Source organism: Polypterus senegalus, chromosome 6, assembly GCF_016835505.1.
Source record: "Polypterus senegalus isolate Bchr_013 chromosome 6, ASM1683550v1, whole genome shotgun sequence".
Classification (NCBI taxonomy): domain Eukaryota; kingdom Metazoa; phylum Chordata; class Cladistia; order Polypteriformes; family Polypteridae; genus Polypterus; species Polypterus senegalus.
This window is the reverse complement of record NC_053159.1, coordinates 193,024,914-193,049,425: the sequence shown is the minus strand read 5'-3', so window position 1 is coordinate 193,049,425 and position 24,512 is coordinate 193,024,914. Positions and strand designations below refer to the sequence as shown.

The following is a 24,512-nucleotide window of genomic DNA, read 5'->3' as shown; positions in this document are numbered from 1 at the left end:
GACATCCGTTGCGCACACTCTGGTGGGCTTCATCACCCCGAGGCTCGTGACATCGTAACCTGTGACCTGTCCGCACTGCTGCACGACAAAGTGCCAGTCCGCCCCAGCCAATGAGAAGCCTTACTTTGCCAGATGACCGTCATGTCTTCCTGTGCTTCTTTTCCCCCCCAGAGAGGATCTTTGAAGACCACGAAAACCTCGTCGAGAACCTCGTCAACTGGACCAGGGACAGCCAGAACAAGCTGATGTTCATTGAGCGAATTGAGAAATACGCGCTGTTCAAGAACCCTCAGGTGAGCGCTTTGGGGGGCACTGGGCTCGCTCAGGGGGTCTCGGCCGGCCGGCCTGCCTGCCTGTCTGTCTTTGGCACTGCACGTCCACCCCGAGATTTATCGACAGGGGGATTTGAGCACCAGTCGCTGGGTCAGACGCCCCCGTTTTAAAGGAGGACGACGCCGCCCCCCCGTGCAGTCCCGTCACGTGCGGCTTCTCTTACTTTTGTGTTTTTACAGAACTACTTGCTGGGCAAGAAAGAAACTTCAGAAATGGCCGACCGGAACAAGGAAGCCTTGCTGGAGGTGAGCTACCAAGTGCCTGCGCCCCCTTCCCATAATGCCCCCCTGTCGTAGTCCCCATGTCTCACCCCTCCACGTGTCTCTGGCAGGAGTGCTTTTGTGGCAGCTCTGTCACCGTCCCAGAGATCGAGGGGGTGCTGTGGCTGAAGGATGACGGCAAGAAGTCGTGGAAGAAGCGCTACTTCCTGCTGCGCGCGTCGGGCATTTATTTTGTCCCTAAAGGCAAGGCGAAGGTAAGGAGGGACAGGTGGCTTTGCAGGTCTTGTGTCTTGGAGGTGACATCGGGTGCCAGGCTCACCCGCTGGCTTCCTGTGTTTCAGGTCTCGCGTGACCTCGTCTGCTTTCTCCAACTGGACCACGTCAACGTTTACTACGGGCAGGACTTCCGGAACAAGTACAAGGCCCCCACCGACTACTGTCTGGCGCTCAAGGTAGGTGGCAGACCACCCGTAAAGTGCTATGGGGCCGTTGTGCTTCTTGATGTGTGGGCACACTAGGAGACCCCCGAGCAGTTGGCAGACACACCGGAGCTTTGTACGTATCGTGGGCACGTGTGATTCTGGGGGCCGACACTGTATGGTGGGCTCTTTGATGTCCGTACCAGAAGAGATAAGGTTGGTGAAGAGGATGCTGGGTCGTGTTGTGCCCACATGCCAGTCTAGCGAGATGTGCTGAGGCTTGACCTGCAGTACTTTGGGCAGAAGGCCAGAGACGAGTGAACTGCAGCCCTGTGGGGTCCGAGTGCTGAGCGGAGACGAGACCCCTGATTGAATCTCCATTTACGTCAAGGTGTTGATGGGTGACGGGGCAGACAGTGCCATCTGAAATGGTGGGCTCAATAATTCTGTTGTGAAATTGAAAAACCACTGAAGCCCAGAAACATGGCATGGGTGACGCCAACTGTCCACCTGTACCGTTAGTGGGGTCACGATTAGTGATGGACTGGTACAAGAGACACGAAAGACGCTATAGACGAGGGTTATAGGGTCCCAATTGTTTAATGTGCAGGGCCCAGTGACACTCTTACTGTCACCTGCTAGTGCCAGGTGACAGAGTGGGCTGGAGGAGACTTTGATTTATGGGATCCTTTTTGTCACATGTGCAGAGTCCAATGAAATTCTGTCCTGCATTTGATCATCGCTGTGCCACACGTTGCCACCTGCCTTCATGTCAAGGCGCCCTTCTCTTTGTGCCAGGTGCCATTTTCTGTACCGCGATGCCACGTCACTAGCCCACCTCAGAGGTGCCTTGAGATCTTTAGGCTCCACCGGCTTATGTCATGTAGAAGGCTATGAAGCCCCCCAAGGTCCTCATGCCTAACATGTTGAGCAGAGCCACATCTCACCACCAGAGGGTGCTGTTTGGCATGTGACGTGGGCCGGAAATCAAGTGACGGTGACAGCCATCGTGATGGACAAGAAGAGCTGAGCAGCAGAAGGGGGCATCTGTGGCTGCTAGGGGGGGATCAGCTGGGTGAGGGGGGGTTATTGTGTGTGGTTGCACATCATCTTTTTTTTATTATGGGGGTCTTCTAGGCTCTGGCCATCCTCATTTATTAGTGGGGGCAGGCCAGTTAAGCATTACTTTTAAATATCCCCCCCCCAGCCCCCCTGGCTGGCCCTGCCCTGATTGTCTAAACCCCCTCCTTAGTGTCTTTGATGATAGTCCATTTGGGGAAATCTGACGACGGGTGCCTTTTGTGATGCCCCCCCCTTTGAGGTCATCATAGCAAAGCTTAGCCAACCCGTGGTGTCCCCCCCACAACAGCCATAGACGACCCCCTGTAAACTCAACAGCGGGGGCCAAACACGAGGAGCAGCCTGCAGTGTTGGTGCCATCTAGTGGTTGGGGGTGGTGTTTACCCTGCAATGTTGCACTGTCCGACCTGCGGGGGTCTGCATTGTTTAGCCTGTGCCTTCCAACCCGTGATGGGGGGGGGCCACACCGTCCAGCCCTTAACCCCCTTGTTTCTCTGCCCACGCAGCACCCTCAGATTCAGAAGAAGTCGCAGTACATCAAGTACCTCTGCTGTGACGACGTCCGCACTCTGCACCAATGGGTGAACGGCATCCGCATCGCCAAGGTAACGGCCGCCTGCCACTTGCCAGTGTGACGTTACCAGTGCCAGCCCCCGCTCTGCTCTGACGTTTCTCTCCTCTCCCCCCATCTCAGTACGGCAGGCAGCTCTATGCCAACTACCAGGATGCCATGAAGAAGACGGAGGCGGCCTACGAGTGGTCATCGCTGTCCAGCTCCAGCATGAAGTCCGGCCTGAGCTCATCCAGTCTGCCCGGTAAGCGCCGGGACCCCTCGACCACCCCCCCGACCGCCATCGCCTCGAACGCAGGCACCCAAGTAACTCACCCGCTCTTTGCCCTTGCAGAGTCGGATGGCAGCCTGCCCGATTGCCTGCCCGCCAGCCACGTGCGCTCCCAGAGCATCGTCAGCTCCATCTTCTCGGAGGCCTGGAAGCGGGGGACTCAGATGGAGGAGATCAGCAAGGTAGGGGCCGCTGACTGTAGCCCCCCGAGGCTGCCCGGCCGCTGCCACTCTCTTTCTTACGTTGCCTTTTTCTCCTGTCGCTTGCCTATCCAGGGGTCAGAGGTCAAGGCTGGCAAGCCTGTGTTGCTGTGCAGTGGGCTCAGTTAAGGTCAGGGGGCTTGTTGGACCTTCATGTGTAACACCCACCCACCCATCCACCCACCCTAAAAATGACTAACCCCCATCACGCTAATCCAACTGGTGACTGCATCCTCCCATTAACTGTGCCGCACAGCACCCTGGGATGGCCTTGTGGTGACGTGGTTTGTGGTGGGCTGCCTTCTCTCTTTCTCACAGGTCTCTGTGCCCACCGCGAGGATCGTGTGGCGGATCGGGGCTCGGGTTCAAGTCGCTCGCTCACCCCATCTCTCTCTCTCTCTCTCTCTCTCTCTGCTGCCCCCTGCAGGTTCGCTTGGACTCCATCAGCAGACCCCACTCCTCTCAGCTGCCACTGCCGGCCCCCCAGTCCCGGGTCAACATCTCCCATCTTCCACCTCAACCTTCCCCTCCTCCGCCCCCACCCCTCCTCCACCCCGCCCCTCCCCCAGTGCCCCCATCAGATCTCCCCAACATGTTTGTCAAGTACAGCACCATCACCCGCCTGCAGAACGCCTCCCAGTCACGAGCCGCCACGCGCCCCAGAAGCCCCTCTGTCCGTCCCCACCGGGCTGGCGTGCCACCTCCCCACCCCGCCTCCCCACCACCTCCCGTGCCAGGCTCGGCCATGGCGGTCCTCAAGCCGGGACCCCCAAGCCCCGCCCCACCCCAGTTCACCCCCCCTCCGCCTCCCCAGAAGTTTCAGAGTAACGGGATTCAAATGGCTCCGCCTACCAAGTTCAGCAGTCTGACCTCTTTGGGGGTGGAGCCGCCCTGCCCCGCCCCTTCCGGCCCCTCTCCCTCCTCCTCCTCCACCTGCTCCCCGCCCCTGCCAAACCTTTTCACGGAGGCCCTCCCCGCAGACGGCCCCTAAGCCCCCACACCCAGCTTTATTTCGACCTTGGCACCAGCACCGCCCCACCCTCCACCACCGCCCCCTCTGCTCCCGCCCTCCTAAAAGCAGCCAGCTCCTCGGCCCCAGCCCCTCCCACGTTGCCCAAGCAGCACAGCTTTTCGTCTAAGGCCCCCTCCTGGGAGCCCCCGTGTCCCCCACCTCCTCGTTGGTCAAGCAGATCGTCAATCAGTTCCCTGCCGTGCCCCCTGCTGCCGAGCTCAAAGTGCCACCCCCTCAGTCGCCCCCTGCAGTTAAAGCCAAACCCAAGTGGCAGCCTGGTGGCCCCCACAGTCCCCGATTTCCCCCTCCACCCCTGAGAGCAGCCTGGCATTCCCCGCCACCGCCACCCTCCGCCTCCTCCTCCTCCCCCCCAGCCAAGTCCAGCTCCCCGGTGAAGAAGCCCACCAAGACGTCCAGTCCAGGTGGCAAGAAGCCCCCACCCACGCCGCAGCGCAACTCCAGCATCAAGTCGTCCTCCGTGAGCGAGTACCACGAGAGCAAGAAGGTGGAGAGCCTGGTGAACAAGTTCGGCCAGCCCGCCGAGTGTCCTGTGCCCGCCGCCGGTGCCAGCTCGCCCGCCAAGGACTGCCTGACCCGCAGAAGCCCGGGAAGCTCACCCTGGCCAGCCTGCCTCTCGCCTTCACCCAGGGACGGCCTCGGACTTCCGTCCCCCCTCCGACTGTGACTTCTTCCCCGCCGCCCGGACAATGAGCTGCTTCCTCCGCCGCCGGTGGAGCCCCCCGGAGGAGCCTCCAAAGTGGCGGTGGTCAACCCCCAGCCGCAGAGCTGGAACAAAGCCTCCCTAAAGAAGACGCCCCCCCGACGCTGCCCCGGCGCAACGACAGCACCCGCCTCACGCAGGGCGAAGGCCCCGAGCCCCCCGGCACGCCACCCCCCCAGCCGGCGCCCACCTCACCCAAGGGCAGCCTGAACATGCAGCCCAACTTCCTGGCGGACCTCAACCGGACTCTACAGAGGAAGTCATTCAGCAGGCACAGCTCGCTGTCCTCAGCGCGGGCGTCAAAGCTGGAGCCTGGCGCCACCATGGACGATATGGCGCTGCCCCCGCCGCCCCCTGAGCTGCTGGAGCAGCAGAAGCAGCAGCAGGGCGCCTTTGGCTCCAGTGCCATCTCAGGCTATGCAACGTTACGGCGGGGCCCGCCCCCTGCGCCCCAAACGGGACCAAAGTACCAAACTGACCGGAGACTGGTAGCCTGCCCGCCGGGTGCCCTCTCCTTGTAATTACGTGTTTGCGTGACCAAACCTCTCCGGCTTTGAACCCATCTTTGTGCAGCTTGTTCTGTGGCAACAAGAGCGCCCCCTCGTGGCAAAATATCAGTACTGCATGGCCTCTGTATTCAACATGGACTCGTCGGCGGGCTCGGTGCCCGCTCATCTTGCCTTTCACAGCGTGCCACTGCAGCGCCAATTGCCAATGGTCTCGTGGCCGCAGAATGCCTTGTCTTCTGGGATCTGCCCGCCTGCCCCCCGCTGCCCGTCTGCCTGACCCCGTGTGTGTCGTCTGTGGTGGCAGGGTATTGTGGGATAGCACTGCTAGTCTAGACTGTGTATGCATGCGTCACATTTTGTACGAGGATCACCTTCTTCTTTTTCTCCTTCTTTTGGTTTTTTTTTTTTTGTTTGCTTTCTCCGCGGGTACAACTCTGCACGGTGCCAGGGTCACTTCCAAAAAGCCTGGCGCCTGGGACCCTGGGGGGTGGGCTGGAGTTGGGAGGATTTGGGGCTTTGAGGTGCTGATGAGGATGCTGTGCCATTGCTGCCAAGCTATGTATTACTGCGACATTAACAATGGAAGCACATAATCCATTAAATCTTCCAAAAAAAAAAAAAACGAGCCCACCCGGCTGTGTGCGCCCCTGATTGTGTCGTCTTCTCCATCCATACACAGTGTGGCCCACACGTGTCCCCGTTCACGGCCAGTTGCCTGTACCAGCTGCATTTCAAGTAGCAGGGGCCAGAGATGTCATGCCCATCGGTGCCAAGGCTGACAGCTGCTCTGTTAGAATTTTCAGGGTGCAGTCATATTGTGTTGGTGGCACAAGTGGAACCTCGCTGTGATGTGCCTGATGGGGCTCAACTGTGCCTTAGGTTGTGGCATCATGGCATACCAGCTGTGCTTCTAGTAGCAGGTGGCAGAAGCGCCACATCAGTTCTAATGTGGAAGGACGGTGATGCCAAAGTGGTCAGATTGGACACCAGACAAAATCTGTTTAATGACTGATGAGAGAGTATGGGGGGTCTAAAATATCCAGCCAGTGATATGGTGGGTGGTATAAAGGAGCCTCCCACTAGTCAGAGGTGGCACTGAGGCATCTGGAAATCTTTAATTGGGGAGCTGCTGGACCACCAGGACCAGATGATGTCCATCAGCATTTGATTAAGGAGCTTGGTGGGCACAGGTAGAATCCCTCCAATGAATTCTGCTGAACCTGGCAAATGTTGCCTGGTTGTGTTATAAAGGTGAGTGGGCATCAGAGTAGTGGCAGGCTGGTGAGATGAAGACCTGACGAGAGTAGCTGGGTTGGGATTTGACAGACAAGGGGAGGCCCTAACCCTTCAGGTCATTTGTCACCTGCTTGTTTAGCTGAGATGGCCCACCTCTGCTCGGGGTCCTCCTTGGTGTTGAGATTTGGGCTTCAGCTCCATGACTCGATGGTTCATTTCAGACTCCATTAAGAGGAGCTTCCTGGTCCTGGCTGCTGCCTCCTCATCACCACTGGTGTCCTCCAGTTTTGTGAGATGGACATGAAGATGAAAGAATTCTGAGGGTCAGGATTAGGTCCCCATGCTCACCTGAACTGGACCAGTCCCTCCAGCTGAAGCTAAATGTGAAGTGTGGGTCATTTGGGGCCTGGAGAATGGTGACAACACTAAGGATCATAGGAGAAGAGCTTCTTAGCAGGCGTCCATCCGTGATGTGGTCAAGAAGCAGCGGTTTGATATCAAAGAAGCTGGAAGGACAGCTGAGGGGCTCCACATTTAATGTAAGCAGATGTCCAGAATGCTATGGAGGAAGTGAAGGTGTTAAAGACCACCTTGTGAGAAGGAGCTGAGCCTCCTGGTGGTCTCATCACCGTCACCATCCAGACACGTGGCCAGTTTAGGGCTCCAGCGATGAAGGACAAGCCTGAGTGAAGACCATGGGAGGGGGATGGGGGAATCTGACTGAGATATTGTCTCATGTCCCTTAGCACAGTAGGTGACAGTGACATTTGTGAACGACCAACATTGGACCACATCAGACATCCAAACAGGCCAAGAGGTCCCGTAGTCTACCCCTGAAGTCGAATGGTCACAACATCACAAAGGGGGATTTGTCCTAAAATGTCATTAAATCAGCCAGGGTGCTGGCACAGCGGTAGGTAGGGAGAGTGTTGGGGTCCATTTGGTTGGTCCTGGACCCTGGCTGGCGTTTGTGTGCAGGTCACGTGTGATAGCCCACTGGTAGCAGCGATTGGCTCCAGATATCCCCGCCCCCAGGTCATGTTGTGAAATCATTTTTGAGTGGCCAGGTGTGTTTGAGTTGAAGCCCCGCCTCCCACCTCACTCATTGGTCAGGAGTTGAGCCCCATGTGAGCTCACTCATTGGCAGGCGGTGAGTGTCATGTGATGTTGACCCCCTGCAGTTTCATAGATGGCCACTAAGTGGCACCGCGGTACTCCAGTCGTGTCTGTCTCTGTGTTGGGGTCCCGCTTTCAATCGATGGCATCTGAACGAGATGGGAGTAAAGAGGGGGGGCACTGGGCCGGCTGTGTGGGTCATGTGACATGAGGAGTGGCCACCACATGAGCCAAGTATTTAAAACGATGGAGAGACTTAGTGGGGTGGAGCCCCCCCCTCCAGCCGTCAATCCCATTGCACTCGTGCCCGGCCGCCCGCCCGCCCACTCTGCCCAGTCACGTGACACAGCGCCTGGAGGTTAGCTTTATTGGAGCATGCAGTCCAGAGAGAGCACTACATCCACAAGGGGTCAGAGGGACTGGGCGCCAGCTCCTACCCAGAATACAACAGCGTTCTAACCAGTTAACAAAAGGGGGGGGGATTACAAAACCAAAAAAAATAATGACAAGAAGCAGGGGACGGGGGCGTTGGATAACAGCATTAGTACAGATTGCATCACCACAGGGGCTGACCAATCACATTTCACTTCTCCGAGGGGACGACAGACAGCATCCAGGGTTCACAGTTCAAGCCCTCGGGCACGGCTCGGTGAGATCAGCGCCAGCCCCGGACCAGCGAGCCCCTCGCTCAGCTGGGGGCAGCGGTCATCTTCCTGGAAGTGTGGACGACACACATGGCGGGTTGGTTTGTTACAGTGGAATCCTTCGTTGTGTTGGCGGAGGTCTTGGCGGGAGGGAGAGACGCCACCCAGTTGGTCTGCTCACGCCCAGCCCAGCTCAGTCTGCGTAGTGCATGATGGACTCCACGTAGTTGCCAGGGAAGAGGCCCGTCGTGCTGTTCATCACGCCCTCGTACCAGCCATCGTCGTTCTTCTTGATCACGTAGATGATGGCGCCCTCCTGGAAGGACAGCTCGTCCTCCTTGTCCTTCGAGTAGTCGTAGATGGCCACCACTGGACAGGGAGACAAAAAGACAAAATGTATGTGTGTGCGTGAGGAAGAGGAGGAGGACAAGCTGCGGTGGGCCCAGTCAGCCAATCACACTCCTCTAAACCCCATGCTGCCCCCTCTTGATTTCCAGTCGTGGCCAGTAAAAGAGAACGTGATGGGGGTGCCAATGTGCCACCACAGGACATGGCAGGTCACACACGGGAGTTGTGTTGTGTTCTCAAACCATTTACCTGCTCACCCAATCCCCACTCTGATAGTGAGGTTGTGTGCCAAGGTGCCAGCCCACACTGCCGAGTATTCAATGGGTCTTGTGCCAGTGTAAGTTGCCAATTGACTTTTCATTCCATTAAATAATGAAGTTGGCACCTGTGTGTAAAGGGACACTTGGCTCCCACTTATCATGCCCACCACCCTGTAAAAGGCTGCTGGTGTCACAAACCCAGGTGACAGATAGAATGTGGGGCATAATGTGACAAAACTGAAAGGACTCCTGAACAGAAACATGAAAAGGAAGAGGCTGCCAGAGGCGGTGGGCAGGGGTGTCTCGCCATGTTTAACTGTGCAAGCTGGCAGCCACATTCTGTCAGTTCATTTCAAATGGGCACCGAGGAGTTGGCACCAAACTCGACACCATGGAGCAGCTTGGTAAACTTCTAAGAAACGAAAACACCTGAGGCACTGCTGGCTCAATGGGGACAGAATGGGGACAAAATGGTGACAGTGGCATGTCCTCTCATCACACAGTACAAATATATGGTATTCTAACCATTAGCAGTAGTTCATTACTGCATGGCACCGTACCTGATGCACTCAGAGTGCCCGTCGTTCAACCATCACTTGAAGAGTCCGACGTAGACGCACACGTACTTATAATTAGAGGCCTATTTCTAACGGACCCTCTCTCTCTAAAATGTTAGAAAACCGAGTCGCCAGTCAGCGCCAGTCAGCTTCAGTCACACCTCACGTGTTACGATCTATTTGAGGAATTCCAGTCTGGTTTCCTCGCTGGTCACAGTACAGAAACGGCACCAACACGACATCCTGATGTCCTCTGATGAAGGAAACTCCTCTGTGATGATGTTGTTAGACTCGAGCGCAGCGTTTGACTCCACCAACCATTCGATTTTACTGCACAGGCTGGTAAACGACAGGCAGTGATGGCGCCCGCTTGGTTTAGTTCTTATTTATCAAATCGACTCCAATGCGTACAGAACTGTGCCGACAGGACAGGACTCCATCATTACACACAGAGGTTCAATATGGTGTCCCGCAGGGCTCAGGACTCGGCCCGTCACTGTTGTCACTTCACTGGGGTCTCTCATCCTGTTACCATTCACTCGGACGCAGATGACACCCACTTCTACTTTCCCTTTTGATCAAATGAAGTTTCTCTGATGTTGTCTTTAATTAGTTGTGTTCATAAATTAAAGGAGTGGATGGCTGAGAACGACTCGTCTTTAAACAGAGCTGTGAATTATTGGAGCGAGTGACGCTGATCACAACGATATTCTGTCATCGTTTAACTCACTTGGAGTCTCCATTAATTTCACTGAATCAGCCCACAATCTCAGAGTTCTCTTTGACTCTCGCAGGTCATTTAAAGAGCACATCACAAAGTCGTCCAAATCAGGTGTCTTCCATCTTAAAAATGTTAGGAAATGAAGGCGCTTTCTAAATAAACAGGATTGTGAGAAATTCATTCCTGCCTTTATCTCTAGTAGGACTGACGACTGCAATGCGGTGCTCACTGGATGTTCAAACTGTTCTTTATTCAGCTGACAGTTAATCCAAAATGCTGCTGCAAGAATTATTACAAGAACAAGAAAATACGAACACATAACTCCAGTTCTTAAATCCTCACACTGGCGCCCAGTTAAGTTTAGGGCAGATTTCAAAATCCTCCTCTTAACATATAAAGCATTAAATGGCCGACTTCTCTGAACTTCTCATGACGTACAAACCTGAGCGCACATCAAGATCTCAAGATGCTGGTCTGCTTCGGATAACAAGGATTAATAAAATAACAGGGGGGGGTTTGTTGAGCTTTTAGTTACAGGACCCCCTAAACTGTGTGGTGGTCTGCCCGCTACTATAAGAGATGCCCCTTCGGTCTCACAACTTCAGGTTAGCACACCCTGACTAGAGCTGCTGACTAACTGTGCAGACTGTCATTAGCACTAAAACACAAGTCACATGACAGCTCTACTTGGTCACCAACCCTCACCAGTTCTGTTTCTCTTCTTGGTACTCAAATGTGCCACTTGGTGCCACGGCCCACCTGCCAAGTTGTTTACCTGCCTATGGTAAAGTCATCCCTGATGGAGGATCACAGGAATCATGGGAATGGCTAATCCAAATCTTATTATGGGATATCATCTACTGTTAAATTTTGCTCCATACTTCTAAGTTTTATTATGATGCTGTATTGAGGATTTCTTCTGTTCTGTGTGTTGTGTTGTCTTGACGCCCTACTTTTGACACCCACTTCACGCCCAACCTACCTGGTAAGGGGTCTCTCTTTGAACTGCCTTTCCTGAGGTTTCTTCCATTTTTTCCCTACAAGGTTTTTTTTTGGGAGTTTTTTCCTTGTCTTCCTAGAGAGTCGAGGCTGGGGGGCTGTCAAGAGTCAGGGTCTGTTAAAGCCCATTGCGGCCCTCCTTGTGTGATTTGGGCTACACAAAAATAAACTGTATTGTATTGTATTGTACAGTGTGCTCAGTTGCACTTGGCAGGGTCTTCATGTCTTCACCTCCTTGATTGGACACCCCATGCCCACCATCCACGTTCTACAGGACTGGCACGAGCACATGGGCAAACCAGTCATCCAGAAGGCATATAATCCTCCTTATGATTGGCAGCAAAACCAAAGGGCACATTGAGAAGGCGGTTCTGAGCTTCGGTGCCAGTGCCCACAGCAGCCCATGGCCTCCAATCCCCCTTACTGGCTTCTGCCCACAGCTTGACATTAACATGAGAGATTTGTAAATTCTAACTTGTGAACATCACACCAGTGTTGTCATCAAAACACAGACTAAGCTCAGAGTGACAAGTGATTGGCGCACTGAGGGGACAAACAAGGGGGCGCCTGTACTTTTTCACAACCAGGGCTGAGGGCTCCTGCTGTTCCACAACTCGGTTGGTTATTTTGATCATTTTGGGGCATTTGACTCAAACGTGGAAGGAAACTCTTCATCGCCGCAAAATGACATTTGCTAAAAAGTCACTCATTAGGAAGCACGAGGTCCAACTTTATACCTTCAGCGGTGCCGTCAACGAAACTCAACATTGGGGACAAACGCCATTGTAACGTGTCACCAGACGGCACCTGGAGTGAACAGAGATGGCAGCAGAGGCGAGTCACGTGACAAGAACTGAGGTCACCTGCATATCGCTGCCAGGTCTGGAGTGACGCGGGCGTACACACTGAGCTCATGTTTAATGATCGTGAATGTCCCCAATTGTGGACCAGGTGACCTTTCAAAGGCTCCACGCTTTACTGATTAGCGTTTGATTTTGCTCTCTCGTTTAGGGTCCTCACTTGTGCTCCGGGAGGGCTGCAGGTTTTCATCTCAACGACTTGTGTTTACTGGTACAGTGGGGCCCGGTGGGCTTTCGCTCCTCCATGACACATCACTAGCACCCAGTTTCTGAGTCCTCCTCTCCTCTCCCTTTATTAACTCGGTCCCTCCTGACCCATCAGCACAGGCGGCAAGGGAAGCTCGTCACCCAAGAGCTGCTGGTGGCTCCTTTGTCACTTGTAGCTCCTGATTAACTGGCGGCCATTTAAAACAAAACACGGCAGGTAAGGGTTCAGAATCATAAGCAGCGGCGCCCAAATGAAATGTATGGCCGTGGTGATTGATAAATGAATGTGATTGGATTAAGAAACTGGGTCAAAGTGCAGCCCACCACGATGGAACCAAGGAGCCCTGCCACCTGAACTATCCATCCATCCATCCATCCATCCATCCATTTTCCAACCCGTTGAATCCAAACACAGGGTCATGGATGTCTGCTGGAGCCAATCCCAGCCAACACAGTCGCAAGGCAGGAACCATTATGAAATAAACGCATAAAAAAGTACAACGTGTATATAAAGGAGTCATTAAATTGTGACAATTAGATTTTAGAGACATAGATTTGGGTTAAGGGGGTAGCAGTCCTAGCAATGATGCCCAGATGCCCCTTTTTTTTCTGGGAGGCCAGCAGAGAGATGATAATCTGCCCGGAGGTCTCTTCGCAGCTGTACACGCCAGAAACGCCTCAGCATGGAGGTCTTAACCAGAAACTCGAGTCGCCGCGATTGGCTCCTTCAATGCCGAGGAGCAGTGACCCCCCCCAGCATGTCACCCCACCTCTAAGGCAGTGCCCAGATGCCCTGCGAAAGAAACTCATTTCTGCTTCTGCCACTGGTACCGGCGATTGAGTTCTCCTGGTCTGTCTGCATGGCTTGGGACTGTAGGCGAGGGGGGCGGCGTGGAGGCGTGGATTGAGTGGTAAATCAAAAGCTTCACCTTTTGCCTTTGCCCGCCCCATTGCACCAGAAGCCTCTTGGGACTCCTCCTGCAGGTGGTGGGCACACAGTTGTTAAGTGCGTTCAAGTCCCCTGCATATTCTGAAGTACAAAGTCAGTTTATTTCAGTTCAACAATGAAGTCACCTTACGTTTAATTAGTGCCACTTGTGTTTAATAAAAGCAGCCTTACTTTTAAAGACCCCCTTAATTTAACAACAGACTCTTTCAATGCTGGCACCATTTATTTCAAGGTGGTTTCAAAACTTGTCAATCAAGACCATTACTAAACCATGCTGCCTGTCCACTAAAGACCCCTTACTACTACTACTACTACTACTTCTTCCGGCTGCTCCTGTTAGGGGTCACCACAGCAGATCATCTTCTTCCATATCTTCCTGTCCTCGTCATCTTGTTCTGTCACACCCGTCACCTGCATGTCCTCTCTCATCACATCCATAAACCTCCTCTTAGGTCTTCCTCTTCTCCTCTCCTCTTGCCCGTCAGCTCTCTCCTCTGCACATCTCGCCTCTCTCCCACCCGTCCCACCTGATCTGCCCCTCTAATGTCCTCATTTCTAATCCTGTCCATCCTCGTCACACCCAATGCCAATCTTAGCATCTTTACCTCTGCCACCTTCAGCTCTATCTGCTGTGCCACCGTCTCCTGCCCATATAACATAGCTGGTCTCACTACCGTCCTATAGACCTTCCCTGTCACTGATCCCCGTCTGTCACAAATCACTCCTGACACTCTTCTCCACCCATTCCACCCTGCCTGCACTCTCTTCACTTCTCTTCCACAATCCCCATTACTCTGTACTGTTGATCCCAAGTATTTAAACTCCTCCACCTTCACCAACTCTACTCCCCTCATCCTCACTAGTTCACTGACCTCCCTCTCATTCACACACATGTATTCTGCCGTGGTGGTCCTACTGACCTTCATTCCTCTCCTCTCATATCTCCACCTCTCCATGGTCTCCTCAACTTCCTCCGTACTATCGCTACAGATCACAATGTCATCAGCAGACATCACAGTCCACAGGGACTCCTGTCTGATCTCGTCTGTCAGCCTGTCCATCACCATTGCCAATAAGAAAGGGCTCAGAGCCGATCCCTGATGTTATCCCACCTCCATCACTCCTACCACACACCTCACCACGGTCACACTCCCCTCGTTCATATCCTGTGCCACTCTTACGTACTTCTCTGCCACTCCTCATTTCTATTCCTGTCCATCCTCTTCACACCCACTTCATGAATTCAATCTGGCAGAACTTTGAGGCTCAAAGACGTGGAGACGACGTCACACAGGGTGACTGATCTGAGCGATGGTCGTCTTCATTAAGCAACATCACACTGAATGGCAAAAGCCCTGCCTCTTGGTTACCCGGGGTTTGCAACATCAGGACAGTGTAACAGCTCATACAATGACACACAGGTGAGGCTCGTCCCCTGCTGTCCCTGTTCCTTAACATGATCCTGCTGGTACCTCTGGTGGTCTCTGCTTCCCGTCGCTTTCTTTCTCCATGACCCACCTGCATGAAGGTGCGGTTTATCAGCTCTCTAAAAATCTCCATGTGTCACCTTGAATGCAGGGACTCCCTGTCCGTGTCCAATGGATGTGTCACTGTCACTTAAAACCCTGGCCCCATTTGTCTGAACAGCGACTGCCGGCCACAATATGAGGCGATTTTAACAAGAAGTGATGGCAGACTTGGACTGAAGCCTCAAGTGCTCTTCAAGTGATGAAGAGATCATTAGTAGTTACGCGATTTCTTCACAGACTCGGCGCTCAGTCGTCATCATCAAGGTGAAGTGCACTTAGACGCCTGATCAATTCCAATACCTTTATCATCAATTCACCTTAAGTACCAGCATGTGTTACAGGATCTCCTATTTCACCCCAACTCTTCACTGCTTTCACGCCTTTGCCTGCTGGAATGCAAACAGCACTAAAGACCTTTGGTAGACCACCAACCACAATGATGGGGTACAAAGTAAACGGTTAAAAAGAAGTGGGAATTCTGGGGGTGTCCTGTAGATGGGTTCACAAAACGCAGTAATCAAAGGATTATGGGGAGAGGAACCTTTTGAGAATTCAGTGGTGTTACACGTGGCGTCTAGAGGGGGTCCGTAGTGGGGCCGCGCGGCTCTTTTTAATAAACAAACGATTTGACAAAGAGACGCTGAGGACGGGCAGATAATCAGAGGGACGTGGACAGCACACAGGTCTGCACAGAATTACAGATTACAAAATTTAATGGAAGGTTTGAGTGAGTACAATGGGCGTTCAGAAAATTATGAGAATCAACAGGGGGTTTTGTAGTGGGCTGGTCACTACTTCCATCCAGACAGTGGCCAGCAGCTGTCAAGAAGGCTAATCGAAGGTCACGGTATACAGCGCCCCGATACGTGGAGGACAGGACGCGTCACGAGAGGTTACACAGCACATCGGTAGGATACACCTGGAGTGCCGTCATGTTCAGTTTTGGTCTCCACATAACAAGAGAGCCACAGAAGTGCTAAAGAAGAGCGACTGGGCAAACGGAGGACCAGGGAGGGCAAATGAGAAGGAAAGGAGCTGAACCTGCTCAGTTCAAGGGAATACTCCATCCCAAAATACTTTAATGTGTTACCCCATGTAGTTGCTAAGCTCCACATTTAATGCCATGTCTTCATGCTGAAGAAAAGGGAAAAAAAGTTTCTGAAAGAACAGGCACCAATGGTGACCTAAGTTGGACAACATCCAAGAATATCAAAAAAAAGTCCAAGAGAAACACACAAGTCGTCCAACGAGTCACCCAGTCATCTGCTCATAACTTCCCAAACACAAGTACTGTTAAGTAAACCACTCCGATGTGAACATGAGGACCACCGGGCAGGCACACTGCACGCATCACTGTCTCCATCCAGACTTTGGACAGAAGCAATCAAGAAAGCCAACAGGATGCTGGGTTATATAGCGCCCTGAAGCATGGAGCACAAGTCTTGGGCTGTGGGCTGCACTAGCGAGGCCTCACCTGGAGTATCGCGTACAGATCTGATCTCCACAGCAGCACTTCACAAAGTCCACAGAAGAGCAACCAGCCTGATCAAAAGGACCAAGAGTCTGGTCTGAGCTACGAGGAGACACTGAAGGAGCAGAACTTTCTCCGTGTAAGCAAACCGTCATTAAGAGGCAATGTGACCAAAGTGTTTAAATTATGGACTCATTTCTATGTATCACTGAACTATTCATGCAAGTGTTTAACAAATGGCGCCCCGTAACACCACACGACTCCCAAGGCAAGTCCCGGAGGAGTGGCCAGTAGGATCTTCCTTACCTTTCTCCAGGTAGCTCCTTGGGGCCCACGGGGGGTCCTCCTCAGCATAGGGGTCGCTGTATTCCACCACTGCCGACTCCTCTTCTTCATAGTCCTCTGGAGGAGGAGGTGGGGGTGGGGACTCGTCAAACACGGGCTCTTCTGTGGGAGGAGGGGGTGGTGGAGTGTCTGAAACTAAACAAGGCTCAATGACCACAACGGTAAAGGAGGGCTTTGGGACCCCCCCCATTAGCGGCCTGGCTGTGCGACCACACACTTACTGTTCTCCTGGACACGTGCCACGAAGCCCATGAGCGGCAGCTGTGGGGTGATCTGCAGGATGGAGGGGGGCGGAGGAGCGTGGGGGGCAGAGGCTGCAGCAGCCACAGCAGAACAGTTGACAGAGAGAGAGAGAGAGAGAAAGAGGGAAAGAAAAAAAAAAAAAAAGACACACATACACAACAGCAGAGGTCAGCATTTGCCATCAGCAAACCATGAAATGAAAAAAGCCAGGGAGCAGTGACCCACAAGTGACCAACAGAGGTGAGCAGCTTATCATTCAACTCATCAGACTACTGGGCACTCCAAAATGACCAGCAGGGGGTCACTCAGGAGTGTCCTCTGGGTCACGCCACGCCATGCCACGCCGACTACTTACCTTGATTCTGGTTGAAGTAGGGGCCACCATTAACCTGGCCCTGCAGACTGCTTTGGGATGTGACAGAGGGTGGGCGCCTGTATGGCAGGGACCCTCCTATTGTGGGAGCAGCATGACGGGAGGCTGGTCTGTTCATACTGTAGAACTGAGTAGTGTGACCTGCAACAAGAGCTGGGGGTCACATACCTGTACATGTACTGTTGGACGAAGGCAAACTTTCAAAGGTTTCAGAAGATGGCAGGAAAGCGTCTATAAGCAAACAGCATGAAGTGCTCCAGGTGGCATGCAGCCCAAGATTGCCTCATCGAGGATGGGTGCTCGCTTACTCACTCACTCACTCATATATACGATCAACCAGCATGCTTAGAGGGCCCCCCGCCACCCCGCTCAGACATACTGTGCCTGTCCTCTTGTCCAGACAGAAGAGATGTCTGTCCAGTAAGCCGATCTTCACAAAGATGTACATGCAAACTGCCAACCACACACACACACACATACGTACGTACGTACGTACACAACACCTGGGGTACGACATCTGAACTCACCTGCTGCTGGCGCAGTAGAGGTGGTGGTGGTGGTGGTGGTAGCTGTGGCCACAGCAGTGGGGGTTGAAGAGCTAAAGCCATCAGCAAGAGACTGCTGGGCCCCCGATGTGGCCTCCAAAGGAGGGGTGGGGGAGGAGGCAGGGGCCGGAGGGGGCGGGTTAGGAGGTGCAGAAGTAGGAAGAGGAGTGGGAGGAGTGCCGGCAGAGGGGGCGGGGACTTAGAAAAAACAGGAAGAGCAAAAGGGAGCAGAAGAGAAGGTCTTTAGTGCAGTTAGTCAGCAGAAGGCAAACAGCTAGCCAGCAAGTTAAAGAAGAGTAGAAGAGACGAGCAACAGCACGCCCGACACATCGGAGCAAGAGACGAACAGACAACACGGACTGCACAGAAATGGACACGGGGACAAAGGCAGATCAGGACACACAGGAAGTAAGGGCGTGACATGGCTCAGGGGACAGGCAAGTTAAGCAGTCAGGAGGATACTGGGCAATGAGTGCTGGAGGAAAGGAGAGACATAGAAGGTGTAAATGGACAGGAGAGATCGGGGACACAGGGAACACTGCACAAAGGGGCTCTCGCCCAAACCTGTGGGAGTCTCACCTGGAAACGCGCTGGGCGGGGAAGGCGTGGGCACAGCTATGGGGATACCAACACTGCCACTGCCACTGTTCTCCCGACTGCTGCTCCGGCTGCTGGGGTGGCTCCCTGCACTGCTGCCACTACTGCTGTGGAAGGTCAAGAAAACGTTCAAGTGACGGCCCACCAGGCTCAGAACAGGACCCAGGGCCGGCCATCACGGAGGAGCTGCAGTACCTGTATGTGCGGTTCCTCTGGTTAACAGATGCAGTCCGAACTGGGCTCTGCTGCTGTGCAGGCGGCATGTTGCGTGTTGGACTTGGCACATAGTCATTAGGAACCACCGGGGGTCGCACAGGCTCCAAGGTCCGGTAAGGAGAGTGTCGGCTGCAGAGCAGAGATAAACATGAAGATGCGCTCGGGCTGTAGGCAGAGAGGGAGAGAGGCTATGGAGTCCCATTACATACCCAATCGTTCCTTTCCCCGACACGGGAGGACTGGGCGGCTTCTGCGTTGGCGGGGTGGTTCGTGGCAGACCCCCCATCTTCATGTTCTGTGTGCTGACCTGTCAGGAGGACAAGCAGGAGAGGTGGAGGAGCAGCACACGATTCACACAAACGGATGGGAACACAACAGGCTGGGAAGAGAAAGGCCATGCAGACAGCAGGAGCGGCAGTACAGACAAAGATCTGTAGAGGAGGAAACTCACCGCACTCATGAAACACACACTCACACACGAGGTGTTGAGCACGAGCAGCACTGCAGGGGAGAGGGGCGCAGGACTGGGACGAGACAACAGCAGACAGCAACTGTCCCTAATGTGTTCACTAGAGAACTTGGTGAAAGACGCACAGAGAACATGGGGCACAGGGAAGGAAACTCTGCCAGTAAATGGAAGCCGAGCTCCTGTAATCAGGGTCTCCACTGAAGTAGGGTGTGAGGCTAGGGAATGGCAGCCCCCTTTAACAGGTTCCCACCAGCCCCGTCAATGACAGAAGTCTCCCCGTGAAACTCTGACCCAAAGCCCCACACACTACTACAGTAGATGTATCCAGATCAAGAGCAGAACATCAGCACGACAGACGGAACCTGCTTCACTGCTAAGACCAGGTTCAAATTTTAAAGCCACATTTTGGTCCGTCCGCTGTCACCAGAACAGTTCAACTGGCAGACTCTTTTTGGGGTCTCAGGTAGAAAAGGCGATTGAGGATACGTCTGTCCCTTCCCGTTCGTTCGTTCCTTCCTTGGGCAGCGTGTTCTGAACAGGAGAGTGGGAGGTCCTGGGGTCTCTTACCTTAAATCTAAGCAACCACTTAATGTGTAAATGAAGCAAATGAAAGAAGTAAAGAAAACAGAGCATTGAAGGGTTAGTTGGGAAATCGTAGGATGTGAAGAGAAAAAAAAATTAAAGAGTTAAAGCACTGAACATTCAAACAATGTCTTCAGTCAGAAAGCAGAATGTGGGACGTTTTACGGGACAGGCGCAGCGGCGCAGCATCTCTCCTGTCAGGCAGCAGCTGAAATGCTGTACCCTTGTCCTCCTCCAAGTGTCATGCTGGGCCACCCTGTCAGGCCCACCCACGACTGAAGCCTTCCTGCATAAGTGACTGCAATGTAAGAGTTGAGTGCCAGTGCCAGTGCCACTTACCTTGACACCATGGCCAATGTCATCTAGCATGGTGTAGTCAATGGGTTTTCGAATATAGCGCACAGGCCTCTCTGGATTGGCAGGTGCGATAATCTTGTGGGTCCTGGAAGTGTTCTTGTTTGTGGTCAGGATTCCAATCTCCCTCCTGGCCACCTTCTCTTTGTGAATGTCCACCGTCTGTTGAGAAAAGCCCACAGGTTAGGTCAAGAAATGGAAGCAGCAGCAGTTATAGGCTGCCTGGCTGGCGCGCTCAGCCATATGGATGCACGCTTTGCCTTACCTGAGAGATGTGGTTGATGGAGGACTCCATGCGGCGCAGCTGGGAGGCCTGGATGTCCAACATCTGCAGGACATTGTTGGCCAAGGTGTTTATCAGGTAAGCGACACTAGCGAGGGATTGTGTTGTGTAGGCTTTGGTTTCTTCTAAAGCTCTCTGCTTATCTACAGACTGTAAAAACAGAAAAAAAGAGAAACTTGATGAGGCAGACTGGGACCCTGGCCGTGCTGTGCCTTAACTTATCTGAACCTGGCAGGCCACCTACGTTTTAATGGAGCTTGCTGTACATACACTGTGACCAACAGGGCTCCTTAATCTACACTGGGACCTCTGTACCCACAGTCCACAAGTATCTGAAATAGTATGTCACACAGCACAGGCAGATTATCATCTAAAAGGCAACGGCAAACTCCAACGCCCAAACCCATCCACCCATTTTATTAACCGGCTTATCCAAGGCAGCTGGAGCCTATCCCGGTAATCAAATGGTGCAAGACAGGAACAGCAGCTGAACAGGGTGCCAGTCCATTGTCAGGTGAGTATACAAACACACAGACAGACAGACAGACAGACACGGGCTAAGTCACCTAACCTACGGCATGTCATCGGAGTGTGACACACGGAGCACCTGTGACATGAACCCCAGTCTTCTCATTGAGAGGCACCACCGTTCAACTCCTGAAGCCCAACCAAAACAAATAAAAAGAAACGACTGCTTAATCACAAACGCGGTCATGTGACCCTTGAGGTCAAGGGATCCTAACTGGTGGCATCTGTTCTGAACTCTTAGGACTTGTGCTCAGCCAGTGAATCCATTCAAGAGACCGCATGAAGTCACAGATAGGGCCTCCAGCGTGGTGCTTCACTTCAGGACACTTGACTGTCCCCCATCTTGCCTCAGTGATCCACTTGTTAATGTAAGCTTCAGCTAATGAAACGCAATGACCATTCAGCACCTAATGCCACACAGTAAGTGAAAAAATTCTTCTTGGCACTCTATGACAATGAGGGCAGAAGTTCTGTAGTGACCAGATATAAATCATGGGGAACGGCTTGAGGCCTACAGCAGAGCTCTGAAAAGGAAAGTAATAGTAAAAAGTGCAATGGATGTTCTTGCAGCGCCTATTCTAACCGTTATCAATAGTTCATTACTGCATGGCACCGTACCTGATGCACTAAAAGTGTCAGTCATTAAACCTTTACTTAAAAGTCAGACCTAGACCCACACATACTTAATAATTATAGGCCTATTTCAAATTTACCATTTCTCTCTAAAATACTAGAAAAAGTAGTCGCCAGTCAGCTTCAGTCACACCTTACGCGTTACAATTTATTTGAGAAATTCCAGTCTGGCTTTCGCACTGGTCATAGTACAGAAACTGCACTAACACGGGTTGTAAACGACATTCTGATATCCTCTGATGAAGGAAACTCCACTGTCATTATGTTGTTAGACTTTAGTGCAGCATTTGACACCATTGACCATTCTATTTTACTGCACAGGCTAGAAAACGATGTTGGGCTTACAGGCCCCGTGCTCGCTTGGTTCAGTTCTTATTTATCAAATCGATTCCAGTATGTACAGAAATGTGCTGACAGGACTCCATCATTATACACAGAAGTTCAATATGGTGTCCCGCAGGGCTCAGTACTGGGACCTTCACTGTTTTCACTTTACATGCTTCCACTGGGATCTCTCATTAGGAAACATAATGTTAATTTTCACTCATATGCAGATGACACCCAGTTATACCTTTCATTTAAATCAAATGAAGTTTCTCCGATGTTGTCTTTAATTAGTTGTGTTAGTGAATTAAAGGAATGGATGAATGAGAACTACTTGTCTTTAAATACAGATAAAACAGAGATGTTAATTGTTGGAGGGAATGACGCTGATCACAGCAATATTTGTGTCATTTAACTCAGTTGGAATCCCAATTAATTTTACTGAATCAGCCGCAATCTAGAGTTATCTTTGACTCTAGCATGTCATTTAAAGCACATATTACAAAGTCGTCCAAAACATGTTTTTCCATCTTAAAAATGTTAGGAAATTAAGGCGCTTTCTAAATAAACAGGATTGTGAGAAATTAATTCATGCATTTATCTCTAGTAGGATTGACTACTGCAATGCGGTGTTCACTGGCTGTTCAAACTGTTCTTATACAGCCTCCAGTTAATCCAAAATGGGCTGCAAGAATTATTACAAGAACAAGAAAATATGAACACATAACTCCAGTTCTTAAATCTTTACACTGGCTCCCAGTTAAGTTTAGGGCAGATTTCAAAATCCTCCTCTTAACATATAAAGCATTAAATGGCGGACTTCTCTGAACTTATCATGACTTACAAACCTGAGCGCACATTAAGATCTCAAGATGCCGGTCTGCTTAGGATTCCAAGGATTAATAAAATAACAGTGGGAGGTCGAGCTTTTAGTTACAGGGCCCCTAAACTGTGGAATGGTCTTCCTGCTTCCATAAGAGATGCCCCTTCGTTCTCAGCCTTTAAATCCCGGCTGAAGACTCACTACTTCAGTTTAGCACACCCTGACTAGAGCTGCTGATTAACTGTACAGACTGCATCTCTGTTGTTAGTCATTAGCACTAAAACATAAGTAACATGATAGTTAGAATACTAACCCTCACCTATTCTGTTTCTTTTCTCGGTACCCAAATGTGGCACTTGGTGCCACGGCCCACCTGCCAAGTTGTTTGCCTGCCTATGGTAAAGTCATCCCTGATGGAGGATCACACGAATCATGGGAAAGAAGGGTCCTTTCATCGGAGCATCGTTTCAGCCGTGGCATGGCCAAATGGGGAGGCAGCTGATGGATGAGGTCTCCAGGACTCTAAAAATATCCAAACCTAATTATGTCATATCATCTACTGTTAAACCATAATTCTAAAATTTTTATTATTATGCTGTCTTAAGGAATTGTTCTGTTCTGTGTATTGTATTGTATTGACCCCCTACTTTTGACACCCACTGCACGCCCATCCTACCTGGAAAGGGGTCTTTCCCGAGGTTTCTTCCATTTTTCCCTACAAGGTTTTTATTGGGAGTTTTTCCTTGTCTTCTCAGAGAGTCAAGGCTGGGGGGCTGTCAAAGGCAGGGTCTGTTAAAGCCCATTGCGGCACTTCCTGTGTGATTTGGGGCTACACAACAAATAAACTGTATTGTATTGTATTGAAAGACTTAAAAAAAAGACCCCCTGCAAACTCGGATATTCGAACATTAATGAACGCTATCACATACCACATGACCAGAACACCCACAAAGCACTGCACTCAATTCAAGCAAAAGAAAAAGGGAGCTAAAACAATGCAGCCAACAAGGGGGGCAAACCTTCACTGTCACGTCCACCATAGCAGTGAGAAACAGCACTACATCTGCAGGAGGGGTCTTCTCACACTGGCACCTCAAAACATCCTTCATATGGGGACACACAAGTACAGAGCAGGACTGCCAGGAGACGCTCCAGACTGGCACAGCCAAAATATGTGATCTGAGGAATAAAGGCCTGAGTTGCCAATGAAAAGTTGCTGGATGTTGTTTTTTTGGTTTCTTTACTAATTGGATGTGACTGTTGCTGACGGCTCTTTGCGTGACTAATTCTTAGGAGATTCACGAGAACGAAAGGCAGGCGCTATGCATGTGCCATCACAGTTCTCAGTGTGGAGCTTTCTACTCTGGCCTTCCCAGATGGTGAAGTCAAAACGTTTTACAATCGTCCATATTCTCAGACAGAAAGTCAATACTAAATATCACAAACTGGCCAATATGCACCACGTAATGATGTACAGTGGAACCTCAGTTCACGAACGTCTCGGTACACGTGCAAATCGGTTTACGACCAAAAAGTTTGCCAAACTTTTGCCTCTGTTCACGACCACACACTTGGTATACGAACAAGCCAGCTTCCCTTTCGGTTTGTACGTGTTCAGTCTCTCTCTGTGCAGCGAGTGAGCGAGCGAGAGAGAGAGAGAGAGAGAGAGAGTGCGACACACACACAGGCGCGCGCGAGAGACACACAAACACACACACAGGCGCTTCAGGCTCGTGAAAGAGAGACCGAGGGCTGGACACCTCAGTTCGAGAAGGCTCGATTTTGTTTTCACTTCTGTTTACAGCGATCAGTTCGTAGCGTGTATTGTTGTTACTTTTCTTGGTGGTTTATTAAATTACAGATTTTTCAAATGTTCATTTTTTTCCCTGTGCTTAAAACTCATTTAAAAAAAAAAAAAGTGTTTTTAGCCAGCGGTTGGTAGCGCTGTAGCATGAACTCTTGC

At 51.8% G+C, this 24,512-nt stretch overlaps 2 protein-coding genes and 1 pseudogene across 22 annotated transcripts in view; 2 read left to right on the top strand and 1 right to left on the bottom strand.

The window, feature by feature from the left end:
• Window positions 1-4,126, top strand: part of LOC120531946 (ras-associated and pleckstrin homology domains-containing protein 1-like) — a 71,227-nt gene extending 67,101 nt beyond the window's left edge. For 7 of the 8 annotated variants that reach the window (XM_039757828.1, XM_039757835.1, XM_039757832.1 and 4 more), the window contains 8 exons: window positions 172-293; window positions 513-578; window positions 665-808; window positions 896-1,006; window positions 2,560-2,658; window positions 2,748-2,868; window positions 2,959-3,077; window positions 3,523-4,126. In XM_039757828.1, coding sequence (XP_039613762.1) covers window positions 172-293; window positions 513-578; window positions 665-808; window positions 896-1,006; window positions 2,560-2,658; window positions 2,748-2,868; window positions 2,959-3,077; window positions 3,523-4,086 — 1,346 coding nt within the window. In that variant the 3' untranslated portion in view covers window positions 4,087-4,126. Of the gene's footprint in view, window positions 1-171; window positions 294-512; window positions 579-664; window positions 809-895; window positions 1,007-2,559; window positions 2,659-2,747; window positions 2,869-2,958; window positions 3,078-3,170; window positions 3,226-3,522 lie in introns of all 8 variants that reach the window. The other variant, XM_039757836.1, reaches the window with a different exon arrangement.
• Window positions 4,127-4,154: 28 nt separating this feature from the next.
• On the top strand, window positions 4,155-5,137 carry LOC120530687 (annotated as a pseudogene).
• A 2,902-nt stretch (window positions 5,138-8,039) lies between these two features.
• Window positions 8,040-24,512, bottom strand: part of abi2b (abl-interactor 2b) — a 32,544-nt gene continuing 16,071 nt past the window's right edge. For 2 of the 14 annotated variants that reach the window (XM_039757837.1, XM_039757851.1), the window contains exons 2-12: window positions 20,224-20,391; window positions 19,944-20,120; window positions 19,590-19,607; window positions 18,763-18,860; window positions 18,533-18,682; window positions 18,320-18,444; window positions 17,723-17,938; window positions 17,178-17,336; window positions 16,801-16,893; window positions 16,541-16,714; window positions 8,040-8,702 (exon numbers count right to left, since the gene is read on the bottom strand). In XM_039757837.1, the coding sequence (XP_039613771.1) occupies window positions 8,527-8,702; window positions 16,541-16,714; window positions 16,801-16,893; window positions 17,178-17,336; window positions 17,723-17,938; window positions 18,320-18,444; window positions 18,533-18,682; window positions 18,763-18,860; window positions 19,590-19,607; window positions 19,944-20,120; window positions 20,224-20,391 (1,554 nt within the window). In that variant the 3' untranslated portion in view covers window positions 8,040-8,526. The remainder of the gene's footprint in view (window positions 8,703-16,540; window positions 16,715-16,800; window positions 16,894-17,177; window positions 17,337-17,722; window positions 17,939-18,319; window positions 18,445-18,532; window positions 18,683-18,762; window positions 18,861-19,589; window positions 19,608-19,943; window positions 20,121-20,223; window positions 20,392-24,512) is intronic. The other 12 variants (XM_039757838.1, XM_039757841.1, XM_039757843.1 and 9 more) reach the window with 12 other exon arrangements.